The following is a 20,899-nucleotide window of genomic DNA, read 5'->3' as shown; positions in this document are numbered from 1 at the left end:
AAAGGGCGTATTTGTTAGAGGTTTATGATTAGCACCATTAAGCCGTCCGAGCACGTGGCTGGAGGGCGCTGAAGGGAAATCGAATACGTTGCGTCTGGCAGGTCGTGGCCCCCCACCCCTTCTGTGTTCGAAGTTGCCAGATCCTATGCCAGAGTGGGGCCCAGAGACCCTCTCCACCCCCAGCGGGTTTCGGCGACGGTACTCCCTCCATTTGAGAGCCTGAGGGGACAGGTGGTGTGCTGTTCGGGGCAGGAGGGGGGGGGTGTTAGGATTAGGATGGAGGGGGGAGGTGGTCAGGTGAGGATATGTTGAGTACATGGATGGGAGGAATAATTGGGGAAAAGAGAAAAGGAAGAAATGTGAGTGGAAAGGTGTGCAGGAAGGAAGGGAGAGAAGAAAAGAGAAAAGTAAGAAGGTTTTTTAAAGTTCACATTAACAAGGTGACGGCAGCCATGTTTTATCTCAGGAGAACAGCAAGCCACTGCTTCTAGTCTGTTAATGGCAGCTCAGTGTAAACCTGTTGAAGCCACTGACAGCTGCAACAAAGTGAATGTAAAGTGAAGCAAGAGAGAAGGAAAAAAACAGGAGAGATGAAAGACAATGTGCCTACGACCCAGAAAACCCAGCAGCAAAAGTCTTATTTTTAACAGTTCTGCCTGACGTTGAGGTACGACTGATGAAAGCAGGAGACTTTTGTGTTGCTGTGGCTGTTTGATTTCTGCCCCATTATGTGAATGAAAAGCAAAAGTTCAGGGAGACCTCAAAACCATTTCAAACTCTCAGAAAACTTCTTTGCATGTTGTACGTGTGCAGATCTTTTAGCTAAACAGATACTTTATTAATCCCCACACAGACATTTCTGTGTTGCAGCAGCTGTTACACATAATAACAAATATATGAAAGAAATAAGATAAATAAATAATAATAATACATTGTGCAATTTAGTGAAGAGGACGTCTCTGTATTGTCCGTTAAAAGTGTTTTCGTATTTATACTTCATGTGAATTTGCAGAAACTGTGTCACTGATGCTGTGGTGAGGATCAGAATCTAACTAATCTAACGCTGCCTGTTCTTAACTTGTTTTTTTGGCAAAGTTGCTTTTCTCGTGCTCACATCCAATAAAACATGCTTCAACAACACACTCCAATTTTTTGGAACCCACCATTATGTGATCTGGCTCCAGGTCCTTTGCTTCCCTCCACAGAGTCCAAGCAGCCCAGTGGGCTCAGAGTGTCGTTCTGGATTGCTGGTAGACCGGGCAGAGCTCCACGATGGAAACAGTGTCCCTGTGCTGCCGGTAGCATCGGCGGCACCATCCCCCTCTTCACCCTCAGGGATGGTGGTGGAGGTGTAGAGGGCATTGGCGCCGACCCCTCTCCGTGCTTTCCTGTTGGTGAGGTTCGCAGGGGGCTGAGGCCTGCTGAAAGCAGGCAGGAGCGGCTGTGTGCCGGCTGAGGGCTCGGGGTGCAGGTGGAGCAGGTTCCAGAGCTGGGCACCCCCTGGAGCCGAACCGGGGAGTAGCTCCCAAGAGGTGAAGGTCGAACCGATCCAGGAGGAGGGGCTGCTGCGCCCACAGCCTCTGGAGACCTGTGCACATTTTCAGCTGCATCCTCACTTTCCTCCCCCACCGGACCTCCAGAGCCAGAGCCAGAACCAGAACCAGAGCCAGAACTGGTGCGGGCCTGCATTCCAGAGACGTAGCCTGTGAGCAGGGGCAACAGGGGCTTGGGCTGTGGGGGTTTGGAGGACAACTGGTGGTGGAAAGTGAAAGGCTGGATGGGGAGGGTTGTGGGCCTCTGGTCTTTACTGTAGCGGACCACAGCCGGGCGGCTGTCTGAGGAACTGGAGAGACCACCTGGGTGGACACGAGAAGGACAGCAGGGTGGAAAGAAGACAGAGACGTCAAATGGGGGAAAGAAAGGGTTAGTTATCTACTAGTTCTACTAGAATGCATTACGTCTATGTACGTGTTCCTAATAAATGGGGCGACACCTGGTAAAACACAAGAGGCCAAACTTGTCTTTAATGTTATGATATATTCACCAATCAGATATAACATTATAACCACCCGTACAATCTTATACAATCCAAAACTGCAGCTCTGCCACAAATTCTAATTTTACAAGGTTAGAATTTCTGTTATTAGGTTAAAAATATGAGAAAGGTGATAAATCTACTCTCTGCTTATTATTGAGGTCAAAGTGGGCAGTGGCGTCGTACTGGAGTGGATTATAAGAAGAGGTAGTTCTAATGTTTTGGCCATTCAGTGTATAAGTTTCTCCATTTGTCATCATGATTGAATTAACTTCTGTTTTTTTTCCTTTTACTGGTGAAAATGGCCTTTTGAAGTTGTCTATTGTAGCTCTAAGTAAAAAACTTTGTGTACTCCAGTCTGTGGGGCCCAATGGCAGAAACAAAAAGAAAAACATAACACAAAAAACCTACAAAATCAACGATTTCAAGAAAAAACCGAATATCCAATGAAGTTATCAGAAAAAAATGGAAGCCTTTCCTAACATAGTCAGCATTAGCTCGATGCTACCACATAACAGGATTTACCATTTCCATGCTAACAGAGGTTAGCATTACATTTCACAAAGACTGACGTAACATTCCTCATTGTATTTTTTGCACAATTTAAAGTTAGTGTTCATCATCCACACATTTATCATTTGAATGCTCTTCACAATAGGAAAATAAACATATCTAGTAGTTCAAAAGTGAAAGTCAAGTACACAACACAATACACACATTCTTGCACTTATGCAACACGTTAGTGAAAGTCCTAATATTACTAGTGGCCAGTGGGAGCTGTGGTGACCTGGCATTGCAGGGTAGAGATACTAGTGTTATTTTAGTTCATTTAACTATAATCATTTTCATTTTATAATAATATTTGAAAATCATATTTTAAATCATCTTCTTTTCCAAAATCAACACCTTTAAGTTGCTGAGTTTGTCCAACCAGCAGCACAAAACCCAAACGTATTAATCTTACGCCATAAAGCAAAGGCTCAGTTTGCGAGCTGGTGGAAGTAAGTAAACTATTAAATCGATGTGATTAGTTTCTGGTTGATTAATCAGTCAATCCATGAATCCAAACCTGTTTCCACACAAACATGAAGGTCAGAAGTGAAACTAAAAACAGGCAGAGGGAAAAAAAAAATAAAAAAAAAAAAAAAAAAAAAAATCGCCCAGTCACGACTCACAAAGCTCAACAGGCCTTATCACAGAGAACATGCCACAGTCAGACACACACACACACACACACGACCTGGACGCACTGCGGTCAGGAGGGAGACACCAGCTAGGAGAAGCCTTTTTTTGCACTTCTTCTCTGCTGTGTTTTTCTGAGTGTGTGTGTTCTCAGATCCAATGCAGCGCATGATGGACAGGACTGCGTGTGACGTTGACAGTGTTGCGCAAACCTACTTGTCCCCCTGGCCCGCCCACGGGTGCCACCTGACCTGGGTGCAGTGTTGTGTCTGGACCACAGGGGGGCGACAACGAGTCAGTGCAGAAACATGAGGGGGGGGAGGAGAAGGCAGGAGGAAGGAGGGGGAAGGAATACTACACGCCCAGCAGGCCTGAGCTCCCACCGGGGATGGAGGAAAGAACCAGTGCTCCGTCATCCCTCTAACAGCCATTGTTTCCCGGCCTCGGCCTCCACGCCTCGCTCCTCCCGTCCTCGCCTTCTCCTCTCGCTCTTTCCCAGCTGTCTCTGTCTTCGGCTCTTCTCCTCCTTCACAGCTCAGGCTTTGCCTTTGCAGCCCTGTGCTTCGTGTTAGCATCGTTAGCAGGCTGCGGGCTGCTGTCTGATGAATAATAAATATATTGGGAGATGCTGCACAGCCTCTAATCTGAAATCTTCATGTGTCAGAGCCTGAGGAGGACGCGTTTGGTGCTACGGGAAACCTACTGTCCTCTAATTTCTTCATTGGTTTCCTCCATGTCTTAGATACCGTGGTATCTTTGTGTCCTTAGTCTCGTTGCCCCCGGTAACTGCTTCCCAAATGACTTTGATCTTTCTTTTAAATAGGGCGGCAAGTAATAAGTCTAGTTCTAGCAGCTCAAGTTTGTGGATGCGGAAAAAACTGGAGGAATTGGGATATTTTGATTTCATTTACAATCATAAGTACCATAACTGATCCTGTACATTATTTTATGGGATCAAACAATCTGTCATTCACTATTTCTCAGAGGTCTTTGAATAACTTGTTTTCTCCAAACAAGGGATCCAGCCAAAAATGTCTCTCTTTCTTTTGGCGGCATAGTGGTAGAATGGTTAGCACTGCCGCCTCACAGCTAGAAAGTCCCAAGTTCAAGTCCACCTGCCGGCTATGGCCTTTCTGTGTGGAGGTTGCATGTTCTCTACCTTCCTCCCACAGTCCAAACACACATTAGCTTAACGGTTGACTCAAAATTGCCTGTAACGGTTGCAGACGGTTGTCTGTCTGTGTATGTCTCTCTTTGTTGAGATAGACTGGAGACCATTCCAACACCTAATTCGGTGTTTGAGCATTTTTATCCTGACCGTTCCATGAAACCATCAAGAATTTCATGATATGAAGCAGCGATAACTGATATAGTGAAGTTACTTATTTGCAGAAGCCTTAAAAAGGTCACAATAGTCAAATTGCTGCATAAACAAACATTTAAAGCTACAGAATTTTTATTATACTAATTGTTAGAGATTTGCTTCATTACTACTGTGAGCCAGACTCACAGAGCGTGGAGACAGTGCTTCTAAAAAGGTTTTCATATTTGTTTTCTAGATTCACACAGTCAGCATTTAAAGCAATTAGAGGTGATTAAATATTACACCCGACTAAAATGACTTTTAAAGCCGACGTCCAACCATAAAGACGGGATTAAACTCCCTGCTTCGAGGCAGTGGAGATGTGAACTACAAATGTCACCACTGTATGACATTAACTCTGTGTGTTTGTCTTTGTCCTTCTCTGTCTCCTTCTCTCTGTCCCTTTCTGCCGGTGTCCCCCGGCTTTGGAGCTGTGTGTTTTCCAGTGTGCAGCTACTGGTCCCAGATGTTTCGTTGTTGCTGTTGTTGCTCTTTTCTTTTCTCTCTCCACTTTCCACTCACCCCAACCGGTCGAGGCAGATGGACGTCCACCCTGAGCCTGGTTCTGCTGGAGGTTTTTTATTTCGTTAAAGGGAGTTTTTCCTCTCCACTGTTGCCTATGGCTTGATCAAGGGGGAATTGTTGGGTTTTTTCTATACATCTTTAAAGGCTTGACTTTATTTTGTAAAGTGCCTTGAGATGACTTTGTTGTGAATTGGTGCTATATAAATAAAGTTGAATTGAACTGAACTACTCTGAAGGACTGGTCTAAATAGCCAGTCAGTGCACGTCTGAGAAACCAGGACTGCATTCATACTGCAGGCCTACATTCCTGCACATCCATACAGACGGTACCAAGCTCCTTTCATGCTCGGGTGTGAACATGAAAGAAAACAACTCATCGTGAGTTTAAAGGAGGCTTTTTAACACGGGTGTGTTGCATTTTAATATAGAGCTTTTAAATTAACATCTTCATAGCCACAAACAACAAGCGCATGTTGAAGATGATGAAGCCGATTTGCATTTCTCAGCTGTTTTTTGTAAATTAGTTAAAGAACTTTAATTAAACATCAGAGATGGTGAATAGCAATTGAATTTCTTATAAAAGAATATTAAATAATTTGCCAGGGCACAGCTGGGACATTCCTTCCCTGGTGTTGTTCACTTGAACTGTCTGGAACTGGAATTCCAAGAATTCCAAGCCCCCCCCCCCCCCCCCCCCCCACACACACACACACACACACAGCAGGCAGCTGGGACAGAACTTTAGAAGCTGATGGTGATGCCCGTTCATGCAGACTGTCAGAGGAAGAGGAAACTAAAATTAACCTGTGTGATGAACTGTTACTGTATCCTGGAAGTGTCTGGAGGTCAGATGGTCAGAGAAAGACTTACGCTCGACTGCATAACTGAATTAGAATTAAAAATTAGTTAATTTCAGGTATTTGTCACATTTACATTGATGTTAGAAAATGCCATGACAGCCAATCCTCGGTCCGTTTAGCTTTCTGAGCTGAGAACCAATACAATGCTTCTCTTGAAAGACGTCAGCGTCAACACCCGGAGTCTACGACAGAACCCGTCTCATCACTACATGGAAAAACCACAAACATGAGGATGAAGAAGCTTCTGCAACTTTCTCTGATCGTCGTTTGTTTTTAGGATGAGGCAGTCGCACACACACACACACACACACACACACACACACACACACACACACAGCTGCAGCTCAGTGTGTGGATGTAGAACTCAGCAGGAGGTTCTCCTGCACCTTTATCTCCTCTCTCACATGATTGTTAATCAGAACACGTTTGGCCTACTTCCTGCTTTCCAAATCTGAGGACAAACTCTCTGCAGTGTATTATACAGCGCCTTGCAAAAGTATTCACACCCCTTGAAATTTTCCACATTTTGTCATGTTACAACCACAAACATAAATGTATTTTATTGGGATTTTATGTGACAGACCAACACAAAGTGGTACATATTTGTGAAGTGAAAGACAATTGATAAATGGTTTTCAAACTTTTTTATAACTAAATATCTGAAAAGTGTGGTGTACATTTGTGTTCAGCCCCCTGACTCAACACTTTGTAGAACCACGTTTTGCTGCAATTAAAGCTGCAAGTCTTTTGCAGAGTTAGATTTTTGCCCATTGCAGATTGGATGAGAGCGTCTGAACAGCAATTTTCATTTGGATTCACGTCTGGAGTTTGACTGGGTGATGCTAACACACGCGTTGATCTAAATCATTCCATTGTCGCTCTGGCTGTGTGTTTAGGGGCGTTGTCCTGCTGAAAGGTGAACATCTGTTTTCTTTTGTTTGCCCTGTGTTTGGCTCCATCCATCTTCCCATCAACTCTGACACAGCGTTTTGCATTTACGCCAAAAAGTTCAGTGTTGGTCTGATGTGACCAGAGCACCTTCTTCCACATGTTTGCTGTGGGGACTTCTTATGGCTTTCTTTTAACAATGGCTTTCTTCTTGCCACTCTTCCGCAAAGGCCAGATTTTTTAGGGAAAGACTAATAGTTGTCCTGTGGACGGATTCTGCCACCTCTGCAGCTCCTCCAGAGTCACCATGGGCCTCTTGGCTGCCTCTCTGATTAATACTCTCCGTGTCCGGCCTGTCAGTTTAGGTGGACGGCCATGATAGATTGTTCAGAGCTTTGGATGTTTTTTAGACCCTAACACTGCTTTAAACTACTCCACAACTTTATCCCTGGTCTGCTCTTTGGACTTCATGATGCTGTTGGTTCACTAATGTTCTCTAACAAACCTCTGAGGGCTTCACAGAAGAGCTCTAATTATACCGACGTTAAATTACACACAGTTGGACTCTATTTACTGATTACGTGACTTCTGAAGAAAATGGTTCCACTGTTGGTTAGTTAGTTGTGTCACACTACACTTTCTAGAGATTGCGTTGTAAAAAAGTTTGAAGACCATTTCTCGTTTTTACTTTAACTTCACAATTATGAGCCTCTTTGTGTTGGTTTATCACATAAAACCCTAATAAAACATTTATTAATATTGCAAGGCACTGTTTACTGTATACACACGGAAACCAAAGCCGTACACACATCACAGCCAGATGCCAGGTGGGACACTGATAGCAACTAAGAGCTAAAAATAGGTTTGAAGCTCCACTAATCAGTAACTATTCTACCAAGAAAGATGGAAGTGTACCATAAAAAGAACCCACTAAACCGTTGCATATTTTACTTCGGATGTAGAAGGACAATGAATCTTAAACTCAGAAACACACCTTCATATAACACTAATCTCGCATAATGCTGGATGTTTCATGACAGCAAAGTGATTAATGGAGCTTAAAACCGTGGTTGTTTTTACCTTCAGTCTTGGCCCGAGTCTCCTTCGACCCTTCCAGGTGTCGCTCTATGCTGCCTTGGCTGTAACACCTGGTGAAAGGAACAGGTGACAGGCTTCGACTGTTGGCCTCCAAGTTCTGCTCCGGGATCGGAGAGAAATCCACTGAGGAGTGGGAGTGGGTGGAGTAAGTGGAGGAGAAAGGGTCTGCAGCCACTTTTGATGATGGAGACCCCCCCGCGCCTCCGATTCTTCTTTTACTTCGTGCGATCTCTGCAAAGGAGGTGACCCGAGGAGGAGGGGGCGGGGCAGGGGCGGCGCCCTCGCTAAGCCGCACAGGGCAGCTCAACATGCGCTCCAAAGAACCGAGCCGATGAGACGGAGACTTGTCCAAGTTGCGGTCGTAGCTGCGAGATCGCGGACGAGTTCCTGAAGAGACTCCACTTCCGATAACCCCTCGTCCACCCACAGGAGGGGAGACGTTGACGTACACCTGGCCTTCAATCACGGTAGCAACAACAGCTTCAGCCTCCCCAGCTTCCTGCTGATTGTTTTTCTTCTCCTCTTCCTCATCCTTATCATCATCACCTCGCTGAATGAAACAAGGAACAACAGACAGAAGGAACAGTGACAGGATGAGTCCAAAACAAACTAAAGTCCTAAACTGCCTTCAAGCCAGCTGTTCTTCGGACAGTGGCACTGACTGATCCTAATACCATTCAGCACTGAATAACTGCAAAAATAAACCCCAGACATGATGATATCAGTTGACCCCAGACAGTGACTGTGGTCTAAAATGAGCCAGTGTCAGTGACAGTATTGTGGCTACTTTAAGTTCTGGGTATTGGTCACAATGATCAGGCCAAAACGTTTGTTCTCTTCTTTGTTGAGTTTACTGTAATTTGACTACATCACGTTCTGCTGATTATTTAAGTTCCTTTCTTTGACAATTGGAATCAAACATTTAGGAGAGAGAACATGTATTTTATTATGTAATCCTAACCTTTTGCTTGTATTATATCATAATCTGAATTATTTATTTGGCTGAGCACCAGTTCTACCTTTTAACAAAAGCAGTGATTAATCTGCTAAGCATTTTATTCCAAAGACCTTTCGGCTTCATGTTTTTCATTTCCCCTATTACAGAATATCGGCTGCTACTCTTTTAGTTTGACTTCTGTAAGTCCTTTTTTTTGTTCCCGGGCTCCACTGAAACAGTGGTTTTATGTACAATATGCTGCTTCCCACAGAATAATTTTCTATCTTCTTGTACTTCTTCTAAATTAATTGGGTACCATCTTTAACTCACCCTAGATGAATCTCCTTGTTCATCTTCTTCTTCTTCTTCCACAGCCTCCTCATCAGCTCGTTGTCTAAACAGGAAATACTCGCTTGGCTGCGTCGGGGTGGGACTGCCCTTGCTGTGTTCATCAGAGCAGCTGTTGGCGGAGGAGCCTGCAGGACTGGGAGACGACTGGGACGAAAGGTCACAGGTGACTAATTTGTAGTAGTTTTGGGTGGCAACAACCAGGCGGGCCTGGCTCTGTAGACAGGAAGCAAGGTCCCCAGTAGACCCAGAATGTAGGGGGTGGTAGGAGTTGCAGTTTGCATCAAGGTCAAGCACCCCCTGGTGCTCCATGGAGCAGGAACAGGTAGAGGAGGTGGACAGGTGTGGTTCACGAATATAAGGGAAGGTATTGGCAAGACAGGAAGGTTGTTGCTGGGATAGGGGAGGTTCAGTTGGGGAGGTGTGAAGATCCAAATAGAAAGCCCCTCCGGTTGAGTCTCGCCGGTTTCCTGGTGGATCAGAAACAGATGAGGTGCAGGATTGGTCAGTGGAGCTGTTTAGGTTGGTGTTCCCAGAGACTGGTGGTTTCTCTGGCACACCATTGTTCATCTTGTTGTAAATGGCGCTGAAGTTGACTAGGACGCCATCTGAGCTGTTGCATGAGGAGTCGCTGCCGTAGCCTTGCTGGAACTCAGAGAAGGACTCTGAGAAGGCTTCAGGGAAGTGCTGAGGGTAGTTCTGTGAGAGTGCGCAGCAGGAACAGTGTTGGCTTGATGAGTTTAATGAATAACAATTAGTCTTGGTGCTTCGCTCGCACCGCATAGGATGATCTTCATCTTCATTGTCATCGCCCCAGTCTTGCTCTGCACAATCCATGGACATGTTGGAACCACTGCTTCCATGGCGGCGCTGTCTGTCCAGGCCTAAGATGTCAAGGTCCTTCAGCTGGCTGGAAAGATCAGAGCCTACCCCCCTGAGGGACTCCCGACCGCTGCCTCCCACTGAGCTGTGCAAGAGAAATGGCTCAGACGCGAAGCCAAGATCATGTAGGTGGAAAGGAGCCATCCCATCATCGAGGGCAGTGTTAGTATCACTGTGGAGGTGAAAAGAGGAGTCCTCAAGGTAACCGCTGAGGTTGTCCCCATCATCATCCTCCTCCTCTTCTTCATCCTCATCATCCTCAGGATTCAGTAGGAAGGGATTATGACGCAGTGGATTCCTGTTTCTCGGTTTGGCTCTTGGAAATGTGTGAGCTGTAATCAGCTGGTCCTCTGAATTGCTCGAGGTAAAAGATGAATCATCACTCGCTGTGCTGCCTCCTCTCCCGCCACCCTTTCTCTCCCTTCCTCCACTGTGGGAGGAACAGGAGCCACCGGAGGTCTGGATAAGGCTGCTGTAGAGCAGAGCCTCTCTCTGGAGGACGTCTCTCTCAGGGAGGGAAGTTGTACGACTCAAGCCCAGGTTCTCTGGTGGGCTGAATGGGTTGCTCCTCTTCAGTGAGCCCCCGCAGCTTCCCTGCCGCCCTGCGGACACCTGACAGTGCACCAGAGGGATATGGTGCACAATCAAGGTCTCGCCGGAGAGTTTTGGGGGGCTGTCCATGATTAAGCAGGAGGAAAAGCGTCACTGGAGCTGCAGCAGACCCTGTGTGGGTGAAGGACAAGGTAGAGGTGTGGTGTGTTGAGGGCTGTGTTCACGCTCTGATTGCTGGGGCCAGCTCTGCAGGGCGGCCAGGGATTTGGAAGGAGAGGTCGGGGAAGTCTACACCATGGTCGGAGTGATACATCTGGAGGATATGAAGACACAAACAGAGGAAAACATTGTGAGATCGAGCACATACTGGCTCCTGAGACTACATAGGAAGAGCACAGGAAGTAGAGATGGATCGATAAGAAGATATTAGCTCATTTCATCTCTGATAGGGCAGAAGCAAATTAGCTCTGTCGTGTTTATATTAATCATTTTTCTGATGACATCTCAATGATTTTTAATTGTTGTTTGTTATAAGAGTGTGTTCAAATCAAGTAAGGCTGATTCATACGTGGCCACACAAAAGCACCAGTTCCCAAACCAGCTCTAAAAGTAATTAGGAGCATTTTGAAATGAGTAAATTCGATAGGACATTTTAAAGTGAAGCGTCCGCATCAAAACAGCAGAGGCCACAATGTTTTTCCTTTTAAGCCTGATCAGGATCAAGCTCCTAAAACAATGTATCCCAGCACAATGCAGCTTCACTGGGGCTATTTTCCCAGAAAGACATCACACAAATCACACAGCAGTATCCACCATGACAACGACAGGATGGAAATAAATCAGTGCCAATTACCACAAAGCTCCGTGGCTTCATTTGTTTTAACGTATAAACAGGATTCTTTCAAACTGGTTCTGTAAAAATACAGAACTATTATCATGAAGTCATATGTGCAGTGAGCAGAGTGACTCAGCACCATGCGAAGTGGAAGCAGTGAGCGAGACACACACACACACACACACACACACACACACCAAACAGCTGACTCTCAACCAGGACTATGATCTCACCCGCATTCACATATGAAACCCTGCAGCAGACACACACACACACACACACACACAGGACAAAGTGCAGCCTTAACTACAACTCATACACTCAGTCTAACAAGTGTGTTTACGTCAAACAGCTGGTTTTAAGTAAAGAAACTGTTTTAGCTCCGTATGATCTGAACCACAGACACTTTGTAAACTTGACTGCAGATAATCACCCATTGCCTGCTAATACATGAGGCTTTTCACATTTTAATCATTGAATTATTATCCAGAAAACTTCCATACGATGTATGTGGTGGTTACTACAGCTCACTGCAGCCTCAACGTACCATCTGCATTGCTGCAGGGTCTCATTTCTTTTGTAACACCAAGCTGAACCACACAGTTTTCCTATCAGCCTCATCTAAAATGAACTGCAGCCCCACGTTGGATATCGCAGAGTTTAACATGTGGGAGATGCTGATAATCTTCGCTGTTTGTTTACGAGTGACAGTGAGCTTAAATGATCCGTTCACCGGCTCATGACCTTTACCAGGCGAGTTCGAACTAAGACCCACTGTTACATGTACTTAGTAAAACATAATCCCAGATAAAGTAAAGTAGGCTGATTAAAAGCTCGATTTTTTTTTAATCTTTCAATGCACGTGTGGTTGTGACTAAAGAGAAAGGTGGGTGAAGATTTATGAATTAGAAAGTAAGATTAAAAAGAGCAGGAAAGAGAGAGAGAAGCCGACAACTGCAAACACTGATCAGACCGATGAGCTCAGTTCCAAGCAGGTGAACCGTCCTTACTGCTAAATAAAGACACTGCAGGTCTGTAGCTGAGTGTTAGCACGGTGGGAACTGCTATTTGCTGTCAGGGTGGCTTCAGCTTCACCTCGGTCCAAAGTGGAGCTCATGCATAGCTGTGTTTCAGTCACTGCATTTTCAAGAAAGGTCTAATCACCGTTAGTCACAACATTAAAACTATTTGAATAAATGTGTGCATGCATTTCATGCTGCACTGGGGGAGCAGCTGCTACAGGCTTTATCATATCAGCCGTGTGACATCAAGCATATCGTGAACGAGACTAGAGGGACTGTATGTAAGATTTAACATTTAAAAAGCTCCTCAAGTCTGAAGCTTTGCTGCACTTCACTATTGTGCTGAATATAATTGCAAATGAAGATACATTGTGGATGATCTCCTGGAATTATAATATATATTAAAGACTATTTGTTACATGTTAAGTTAAAGCTACAGTTTGATAATGTCTGTGCAGAGCGTAGCAGAAGGTAGAAGAGGAGCAAGCATATCAGATCAACCCACCAAACAAAGGTTCATACTGTCAGTGACCAAATGTCAAAAGTTTAATCGAACGATCTGAGAAGCAGCTTGATATTCCACCTCTACTGCTTAAACAACCGGACATGGAGGAAGTCAGAGATCGTCTCCTTACATAAGAGCAAAGGGCCACAAAAGAAAACGGCAGACTGCAAATCAAAGTCTCAGTCAGTAGAAATGTAATTTTCACATATGCGTTAACAGGCACCTCTGTGTAGCACATAACTTATTTACAAATAAGACGCAAGAAATATTACGTCCAAATACCTTTTCGAGGTCTGACAGTTCTCGTAAGTGGAAAGTGACATTTATAAGCTCAGCTTAGTGCTTCACACTCACAGCGTAGGCAGCGTTAACGCCTGATGAAGGAAACTGAAATGGGTTTAAGAGATTAGCTGCAGGGTCAAACACCTCAGTTGCGTAATGTATGTTCAGAGGAGACCGTATGTGTTGGGTGGACATGATGGAGAAAACCAACACACAAGCGCATTAACACAAAAGATATCAACGGAAAAAAGCGGACAAACCGTCTCACAGAAAGTTCTACACTTGTGCAGCCTCAAAAACAAACGCATTATAAAAAGCATTTCAGTGAACTGGACACAAGTGGACAACCCGAGTCTTCACCCTTCACACTTGTCCATATATATGTCTCCAAGGTGTCCAGCAGACTACATCGCTATTTCCGCTAAAAGGTTTTTATGTCAATCCGTTGACTGTCAGGCTACAAAAAAAGCTTCACAAACTTGTGGACACATACTTTGGTTTTTCTCACCATAACAACCAGCATGTGCTGCATTGACGACAGATCTTCCTGTAACATCCTCTGCAAACGCTAAACGGTCAAATACGTCTCAGACCATCTCTGTGCTGTCTGCTGATGATCTGATCATCCAAGATGCATTTTTAAAAACCCAACGTACATGCGGTCAAAATATCACCCAACCCTGCACCGACTCCATCACTGAAGCTGGGAATCTGCCTCTATTATCCAGCTCCTGCTCTCACAAACTAACAAAGTACACTATGACGTCACCCCATCAAACAGATTCCACAAATATCAACAGTTACTCAGGAAACTCTGTTCTCCTACTAAAATTATTTTGGAAAAATTGTTTCATAATTGTAGCACAGCAAAGGAGAAACTGAAAATTAACCCACAGCTACTCTGATGGTGTTTTGAGTCCAACTTCTCAAAAGATTTTCTTGGCCTTGTTGTTTGGAAAAAAGATGCAAATTCAGACATTTTTCTAGGTTATGTATTAACCAATTGACAGAGATTTTTGGTCCTGGCACATGATGCAAACTCTGCAGTGTCAGATTCATAATATGTCCATCCCTGCTGCTTTGTGGCACCGTGTAACTGCTGGGCTCAGAGTGGTCCATTACATGAGCGGTGCACAGGACAGATGTAAACAGGCTGCAAGACTATTTGTGTATTCAAGAACACACAGGGAGAGTTGTGAATGGGACCATTCAATAGGCTGCCATTAAGCTCTGTGCCGGGACAACCACAGCCAGAGGAACTGTCTGTCTTCTTGCAGGATGCAGCTCAGTACTGGAGCTTTTGTATAACAAAGCATGTACATACAACAAACATCTGAACGTGAAACAACACAAAATCAGTTTGTTGCTGGTGCCTTTAGATCAGCACCAACACCACCGCTGACTTTGTTTGTGTCGCTGTGTTATTACCAGATTACAGCGGATCCCATCAGATAGCGCGTTAAAACTAGAACAAAGAGGCTGAGTCCGGCCAATCGAATTCCATTCCCCACACAACATCAGACAGCCCAGCTACGACGGCAGCCAGTCAGACGGAGCTGCGCTGCGAGAGGAAGCAACCATGGGAGACGAAAACAGGGAGGAAAACTGGTGAATGCATTAAAAACAGAGTGAGGTAACCATGGCAACCAGAGGAGAGACACACAGAAATGCCTGTAGCCTGTAGCCTCAGTCTATTTTATCCATGCAGCAAAAAGCCTGGGTGCATGTGAGCATCAACACTTTTAAAACTGTTGGTATATTAGAAACTGTTCGGAAAGTATCAGTTATTAGAAAACATGATTAAAATGCAAGAAATATCACTTTATCCCAGACTGAGTACAAGTACTTACATTTGAGTACTAAACTGACGGTAAAATCGTTTAATTCAATCCTGCGGGAACAGAAATTCTTACGCGTTCTTCTGCCAAGAATGAAGCAACTTTCGCGTGAAGAACAAAACACTACAGGATAAAAGACGAACAAAGCACAGATTCAGGATGTGATCAAGGAAAGCAAGGACTTGGCCTGATGCCTGATACTGGGGTCTGCATGGAGCCATCCCTAAAAAACATACATGTATATACACAGACAACTTGTCCTAAGCCTGCTTCCAACAGTCTCTGTGATCTCAGGTTTGTGGCTCTTAATTCGAACAGAACAGACTCAAATGAAAGAAAATAAAAGATTTTCTCTCAATGACCTGGGATTTCCTAAGGGCTACTGTAAAAAAAACAAAAACAATTAAGCACAAACACAACTTTGCTGGATTTTTCTGGGAAAAAGCCACATTCCTGCGTGCAGTGGCTTCAGAGAGCAGGGAGGGAGGCCGACCTATTTCTGACACACTGAGGAAAAGGACCAACAAAGGATGTCCTCTCTCTCATATCATCTGGGGCTGTACTTCCAGGAATAAGTCTGAGCCTAAGAGGGAGGGGGGGGGGGGGGGGGGGGCACACCATGACCGACAACACGGACAGAGGAGATGATGGATTTGCTCTGAGAGTTCGTGACTGCAATTGTTAGCAATGAAGCTGTGAAAGCTGATAAATTCCAAAGGACAAAGGTGAAACCAGGTTTTTACTGTCCCATCACGACGTAGCTGTGGACGTTTGTCCACCATCCCTCTTGTTAATTGGGATGTATCCTTCCTTTAACAGCCAACCTTGAGCCTGATGAGCCTCCAAATACAGTGCAGTCTGGACCTTTTCTAAATGGATTATTCTGGCATTTGGGTTCGAATTCATCAAATATTTGGTTGATAAGTAGATGTTCACTTAAAAAGACTTAAACAGGTCAGAGCCTGTGTGTTTACATGGACCCAAAGTAACATGGTGGCTGATGTCTTAAGTGTCCTGTAAACAGGAAAGCTGGTTTCTGTAACTGGGGGAAGGAAATATAACTGGGTTTCTGTCGGAGAACTCGGAGTGAAAGACAGTGAAAGAATGAATGAAAGTAAAGATCTTAAGGGGGCGACGCCGCCTCATTTCTGAAACACAGCCTGCCTGAAGTCCTACAGAACTCTGAACACAAAGTTCCTCGTAGAAGTGTAAAAACGTCTAAGGAATCGTCCACATTTTTTAAATTCAGACAAGCACAGCTGCGTTTTCTGTGGCTAAAATGTGTGAGCCAGGCTCCAAAATGAGGACAAATCCGGCTGCTCTGCTGCTGCACGTGTAGGCAGATTTGCAGTGACCAGGTTTCTTAGGTGTGTGTTGGTCCCTGATTACAATTTCTTTGACTGCTCCTGTTACTAGCAGCCATTTAAATACTGCTGAAGGAGCTTTTGTATAAACTACACACACGCACTTTTTAGTGTCGTTGCTATGACACTAGAAATACGGCCGTTTAGATTTGTGAATGTATTTTAAGTTGCTCCCGAAGCCATTTGTGTTGTGTCGAACACAACGTGTTTCTTAATGCTGCGCCCATGTGGTCAAAGTCGTCGAAGTTTTTTTTTTTTTTATTTGCTCGTGTTTTGTCTGTTTGCAGTGCTGTGAGCTCTCAGGGCCACCGTACTTTCTGCTCGTTGGTGTTGCCTTTTCCCGTCCTGATCTCGACGGTGATGATTCTGAGCTGGTGGAAGGAAACAACACGGTCACTGTCACTCGTTTTTCCCCTCAACTCGAGTGACCCTGTCTGTAGCTGTACGGTTATGTGTGTGTGTGTCCGTCCCTGAATGAAAGAGCTCTTGTTTGTCTCACACATTCACCATCTTGCAGCAGCGTCCAATAAAACCAGACCAAAACAGTGGAAGAGCTAAAGAGAAGGAATGTTGACACTGATTGGTTTGGACATTTTCTCTGAATTTTTGAGTCGTCCCACATCACTGCATCGCTGCCTACAGCTCAACAAGTCACAATTTGTTAAGCAGTGGCTGTTTGTCTCGCCGGGAGGACGCAATATGTCAAAAATCTACACAGAAGAAGAAGGTAAATAGGAAACGACCAGGAAATGACTTCACGTCCCGATGAACTGAGCCCCGTGCTCAGGGTGGAAACGTCCAACTGCTGGATCATTTGTCAAAAAAGACAAGTGCTCTATTCATCTAAACAGTGTGTGCTACTATGTCCATAAACACGTACGATATTCATAATATAACATTCCGTCCTTGTCGGTTTCAGCTCTGAGACAAAAAGTGGGTTAGTTAGTTTCAGATTATCATTATTTTCACTCTTCATAAACTCACGACAAAACATGATTCAAATAGTGTTACTAATTAATAATATACACTATTCCCCAATAAGTGGGGTCATATGAGAAATATGAAATAGCCCAAACATGAATCAGTCATTAATAATTATTCAATAAAGCCAAATAAACTCTGAAGTTAAACCACAGAGGACACAGTCAGGGCTGTTTGTATTTTCAAATTCAAAGTCTTTAAATCTGTGCTGCAATGATTCTATTTGCTCTGAGAGAATTTGGAATTTTTTCCTTTTCTTTTCAAAGAGATGAAAGCAGTTGTTTTTTTTTACTTAAAACGTTGGTAAACTGAGCTCTGAATATGCTGGTGTGAACAGATGTTGATGCAGTTGGGCTAAATCTGACGGCTTTATCATCACTCTGCCTTCTCTTTATGTTTTATGATTTATTGTCTTCTTAACATTTTCCATTGATTATAAATTTGAACTTATTTTTATCTTAAATCTTATTAACTGATCTTCTGTGTGTGCATTGGTCTCACTGTCTTATAGTTACACACTTTCATGTCTTATTCCCTGTATCTTCTCCCTTGTTGTCAACTTCCCTCTTTATATTTATTTTTAATATGTTTTATGGACACTGTTATCATGGTTTTGACCCTTTGTCTTGTATTGTTTTTGCTTGTGCACCTTTTTCATCTTTCAGTCGTCTGTAAAGCTCCTTGAATTGCATCATCTGTACAAAAGATGCTATATAAATAATTGATTGATTGATTGAGGTGCAGTACAAGATCATCACTGCAGCTGCACTGGATTTAGTAGAATAGAATCTGCTTCTTTAAATCTGCTGTATTGAAAGTATTTTACGGTCAATGAATTAGCACAATGATGTTGAGTCATTAGAGGAATCAAAGCATCGATCGCTAACCTCTGATCTCAGCGCTGGTGGGAAAAGTGCAGATTGATTTATGGCACAAAATTAGAGGAGGACACATTTCCTCCAGAGAACAATAAGCTGTTTGTTTGTAAAGGTACGTATTACTTTGAAAATCTCGCATAACATACAGAAGCAAAGTGTGGCTTCTTTTCTGACAGTAACACATACGTCAAACAGATGACGTTGTTGTAATCACAGAAAATAGCAGCTAAACAGGAAACTGTCCACCTGCTTTGGGTTCGGCATCAGAGATGCTGCAACGCGAGCACAAAAAGTACTGTACAAAGTTAATCCCTTGAACTACCGTTGTCTTGAACACATGACCTTGATCCCTGCAGACTTGGCGACAGTTTTTCTCCTGCTCCTGTTTCTCTGCCTGAAGAGCTTAGAGACTCTTGCATAACAGTCGCCCAGCGTGTCGCCACTACTGACAGACAGACAGGTATTACAGCGTTAACAGACATCCAGTCACAGCAGGAGAACACACCATGTGTCAGACAGGACATTTACAACCGATTGGCTGAGTTTCCATTAGAAACGGTGCAGTGTCATCTGCATACGCGATGAAATCTGCAGTAACAAGAAACTAGCTACTAACATCATTTTTAAAAATGCATCTTATATTGCGATTTGGAAGAGTTTAATTGTGGAGAAACACTTCAGACTATAGAGGACTATATAATCCTTCCAAGTTCAATATGTGGACTGATTATCCCAATACTGGATTCCTGTATCTTGACTGATTGACATGACAGGTGTCCACTAAAGCAGAAAACCATATTTTGTGTTTCAGGAATTTACATCTTGTTGAAACATGTTGGCAGAACAAAATAAATCTTGTTTCACAGCAGACATTTGGAACCTTTAAAAAACGGCTCCATTCTACTGTGGTGTCCCGTTTTTACGACTGTCACGTCTCAACTGCAGCTTTGAGCAGCTGTTAACATGAGGCTTGTATGCTAAGTTTAACTTTGGGAAGCTGCTGTAACCTTGTGTATTTGTGGCTTCTGTCACACACAAAGGAAAGATAAACTTTCATCGGATCTTTCCGTAGTGGACAAACTTCCCCACAGGAATGAATTAGCACAGCTGCACTTACAAACTCAGACTAATACCGGTTTCTTCTCCTGTCCTCAGGAGTCTCATTCTGTGCTGACTCCATCTTTCTCGTTCTTCTCTTCTTACTTTGGTTCAGATCCAAGCGGCGTCTTTGGAGCCATCAGCCTTTCCACTCTTTCCTCCCACACCCTCCTCCATCCACTGCAGTGTAATATGTCTTTCCTTTACCCACTTCTGTCTCTCTAATCATCCGTCTCGCTCTCACTTTCCATCTCTCTCTGGAAGAACAGAGGGACTGCAGATGGTTTCAGGCAGACCACCCCACAATCCCACAGTGATTTAGTGCAGGTGGTTGCAATAAAATGCCCAGGACAAGCGAAATCCTGATGCTCTACCTCTAAATGTCCTCATTCTTAGCACTTTGACAGCAACTCCTGTGCAACAACAAACGCAACTGGAGATTAAACACGTTGCTCAAGGGCAAATAAATGCTATTAGTGTATAATCCAGCGAACCGCATGTCAAAGGATTAGTGTAAAATCATTTCCAACGTCTACTTTAAATAATAATAATAATAATAATAACAACAAAGCACAGAAGTTGTTCTTGGAGAGAAACCACTTATCAGGACATGTGTATAAATCTAAACATCAGTTCTGTTTAACTATAATTTTTCTCTGAAGATGAGATTTTGCTTTCTGTGTTTTGATTAGATTTAATATTAATTTAAGGAGTGAGATACATGTCAAATAACAGAAATCAATATTATGATATAGCTAATAAAAGACACCAGGACTCTGTCTGTTTCTGAAGAGAACTTTCATTGATAATTTATAGCAAATTTTGGGCATTTAATCCCATAATTCTGACTTTTTTTAAAAAAGTTGCAAATTAGGCTACAATTATTATTATTATTATTATATTTATATATTTTTGGCTCTGTGTTTATCCCGTGAGTTCAGGGTCACCACAGCGAATCATTTGTCCGCATGTGGATTTGACACATTTCTACACCAAATGCCCTTCGTGACACGACCGTCCCCAGTGTTTCCCACAGGATTCTGCCCACAGCTTGAGACGGAGACGGGCAGGTTGGGGTTCGGTGTCTTGCCCAGGGACACAGGAAGAGCCGGGCGTAAACCTCCGACCCTGATCTACCGACCGAGCCACTGCCACCCCCAGGTTGGTGAACCTTCTGCGCAGAGCTGGTGGCACTTTGCATGAGCCAGTTGCAAGATTTCATGTCACAACAATTTTTATATAAAATATTTACTCTTATCGCTACTTTCAAAGTTTGACCATGCATTTCTTATACAGCAGCCAAATGTTTGTCTTGTAATAAAGATGTTTTTCCAGAAATGTCATCTGATTACTAATGAAAACTCCTCACTGTAAAGAAAACATCTAGTACTGTATGTTAACATATGTCAGTAAATCATACATTTAA

General features: G+C 43.7%; 1 protein-coding gene across 2 annotated transcripts in view; it reads right to left on the bottom strand.

Annotated features, from left to right (window-relative positions):
- Positions 1-20,899, bottom strand: part of rusc2 (RUN and SH3 domain containing 2) — a 34,082-nt gene that overhangs the window by 9,167 nt on the left and 4,016 nt on the right. Inside the window, exons 2-5 of one of the 2 annotated variants that reach the window (XM_067522498.1) lie at positions 9,219-10,983; positions 7,934-8,501; positions 1,164-1,856; positions 36-239 (exon numbers count right to left, since the gene is read on the bottom strand). In XM_067522498.1, coding sequence (XP_067378599.1) covers positions 36-239; positions 1,164-1,856; positions 7,934-8,501; positions 9,219-10,799 — 3,046 coding nt within the window. In that variant the 5' untranslated portion in view covers positions 10,800-10,983. The remainder of the gene's footprint in view (positions 1-35; positions 240-1,163; positions 1,857-7,933; positions 8,502-9,218; positions 10,984-20,899) is intronic. The other variant, XM_067522499.1, reaches the window with a different exon arrangement.

The sequence above is a fragment of the Channa argus genome, chromosome 11 (assembly GCF_033026475.1).
Source record: "Channa argus isolate prfri chromosome 11, Channa argus male v1.0, whole genome shotgun sequence".
Lineage (NCBI taxonomy): Eukaryota > Metazoa > Chordata > Actinopteri > Anabantiformes > Channidae > Channa > Channa argus.
Note: the sequence above shows the minus strand (reverse complement) of the source record. Positions and strands in the feature narration are given on the sequence as shown.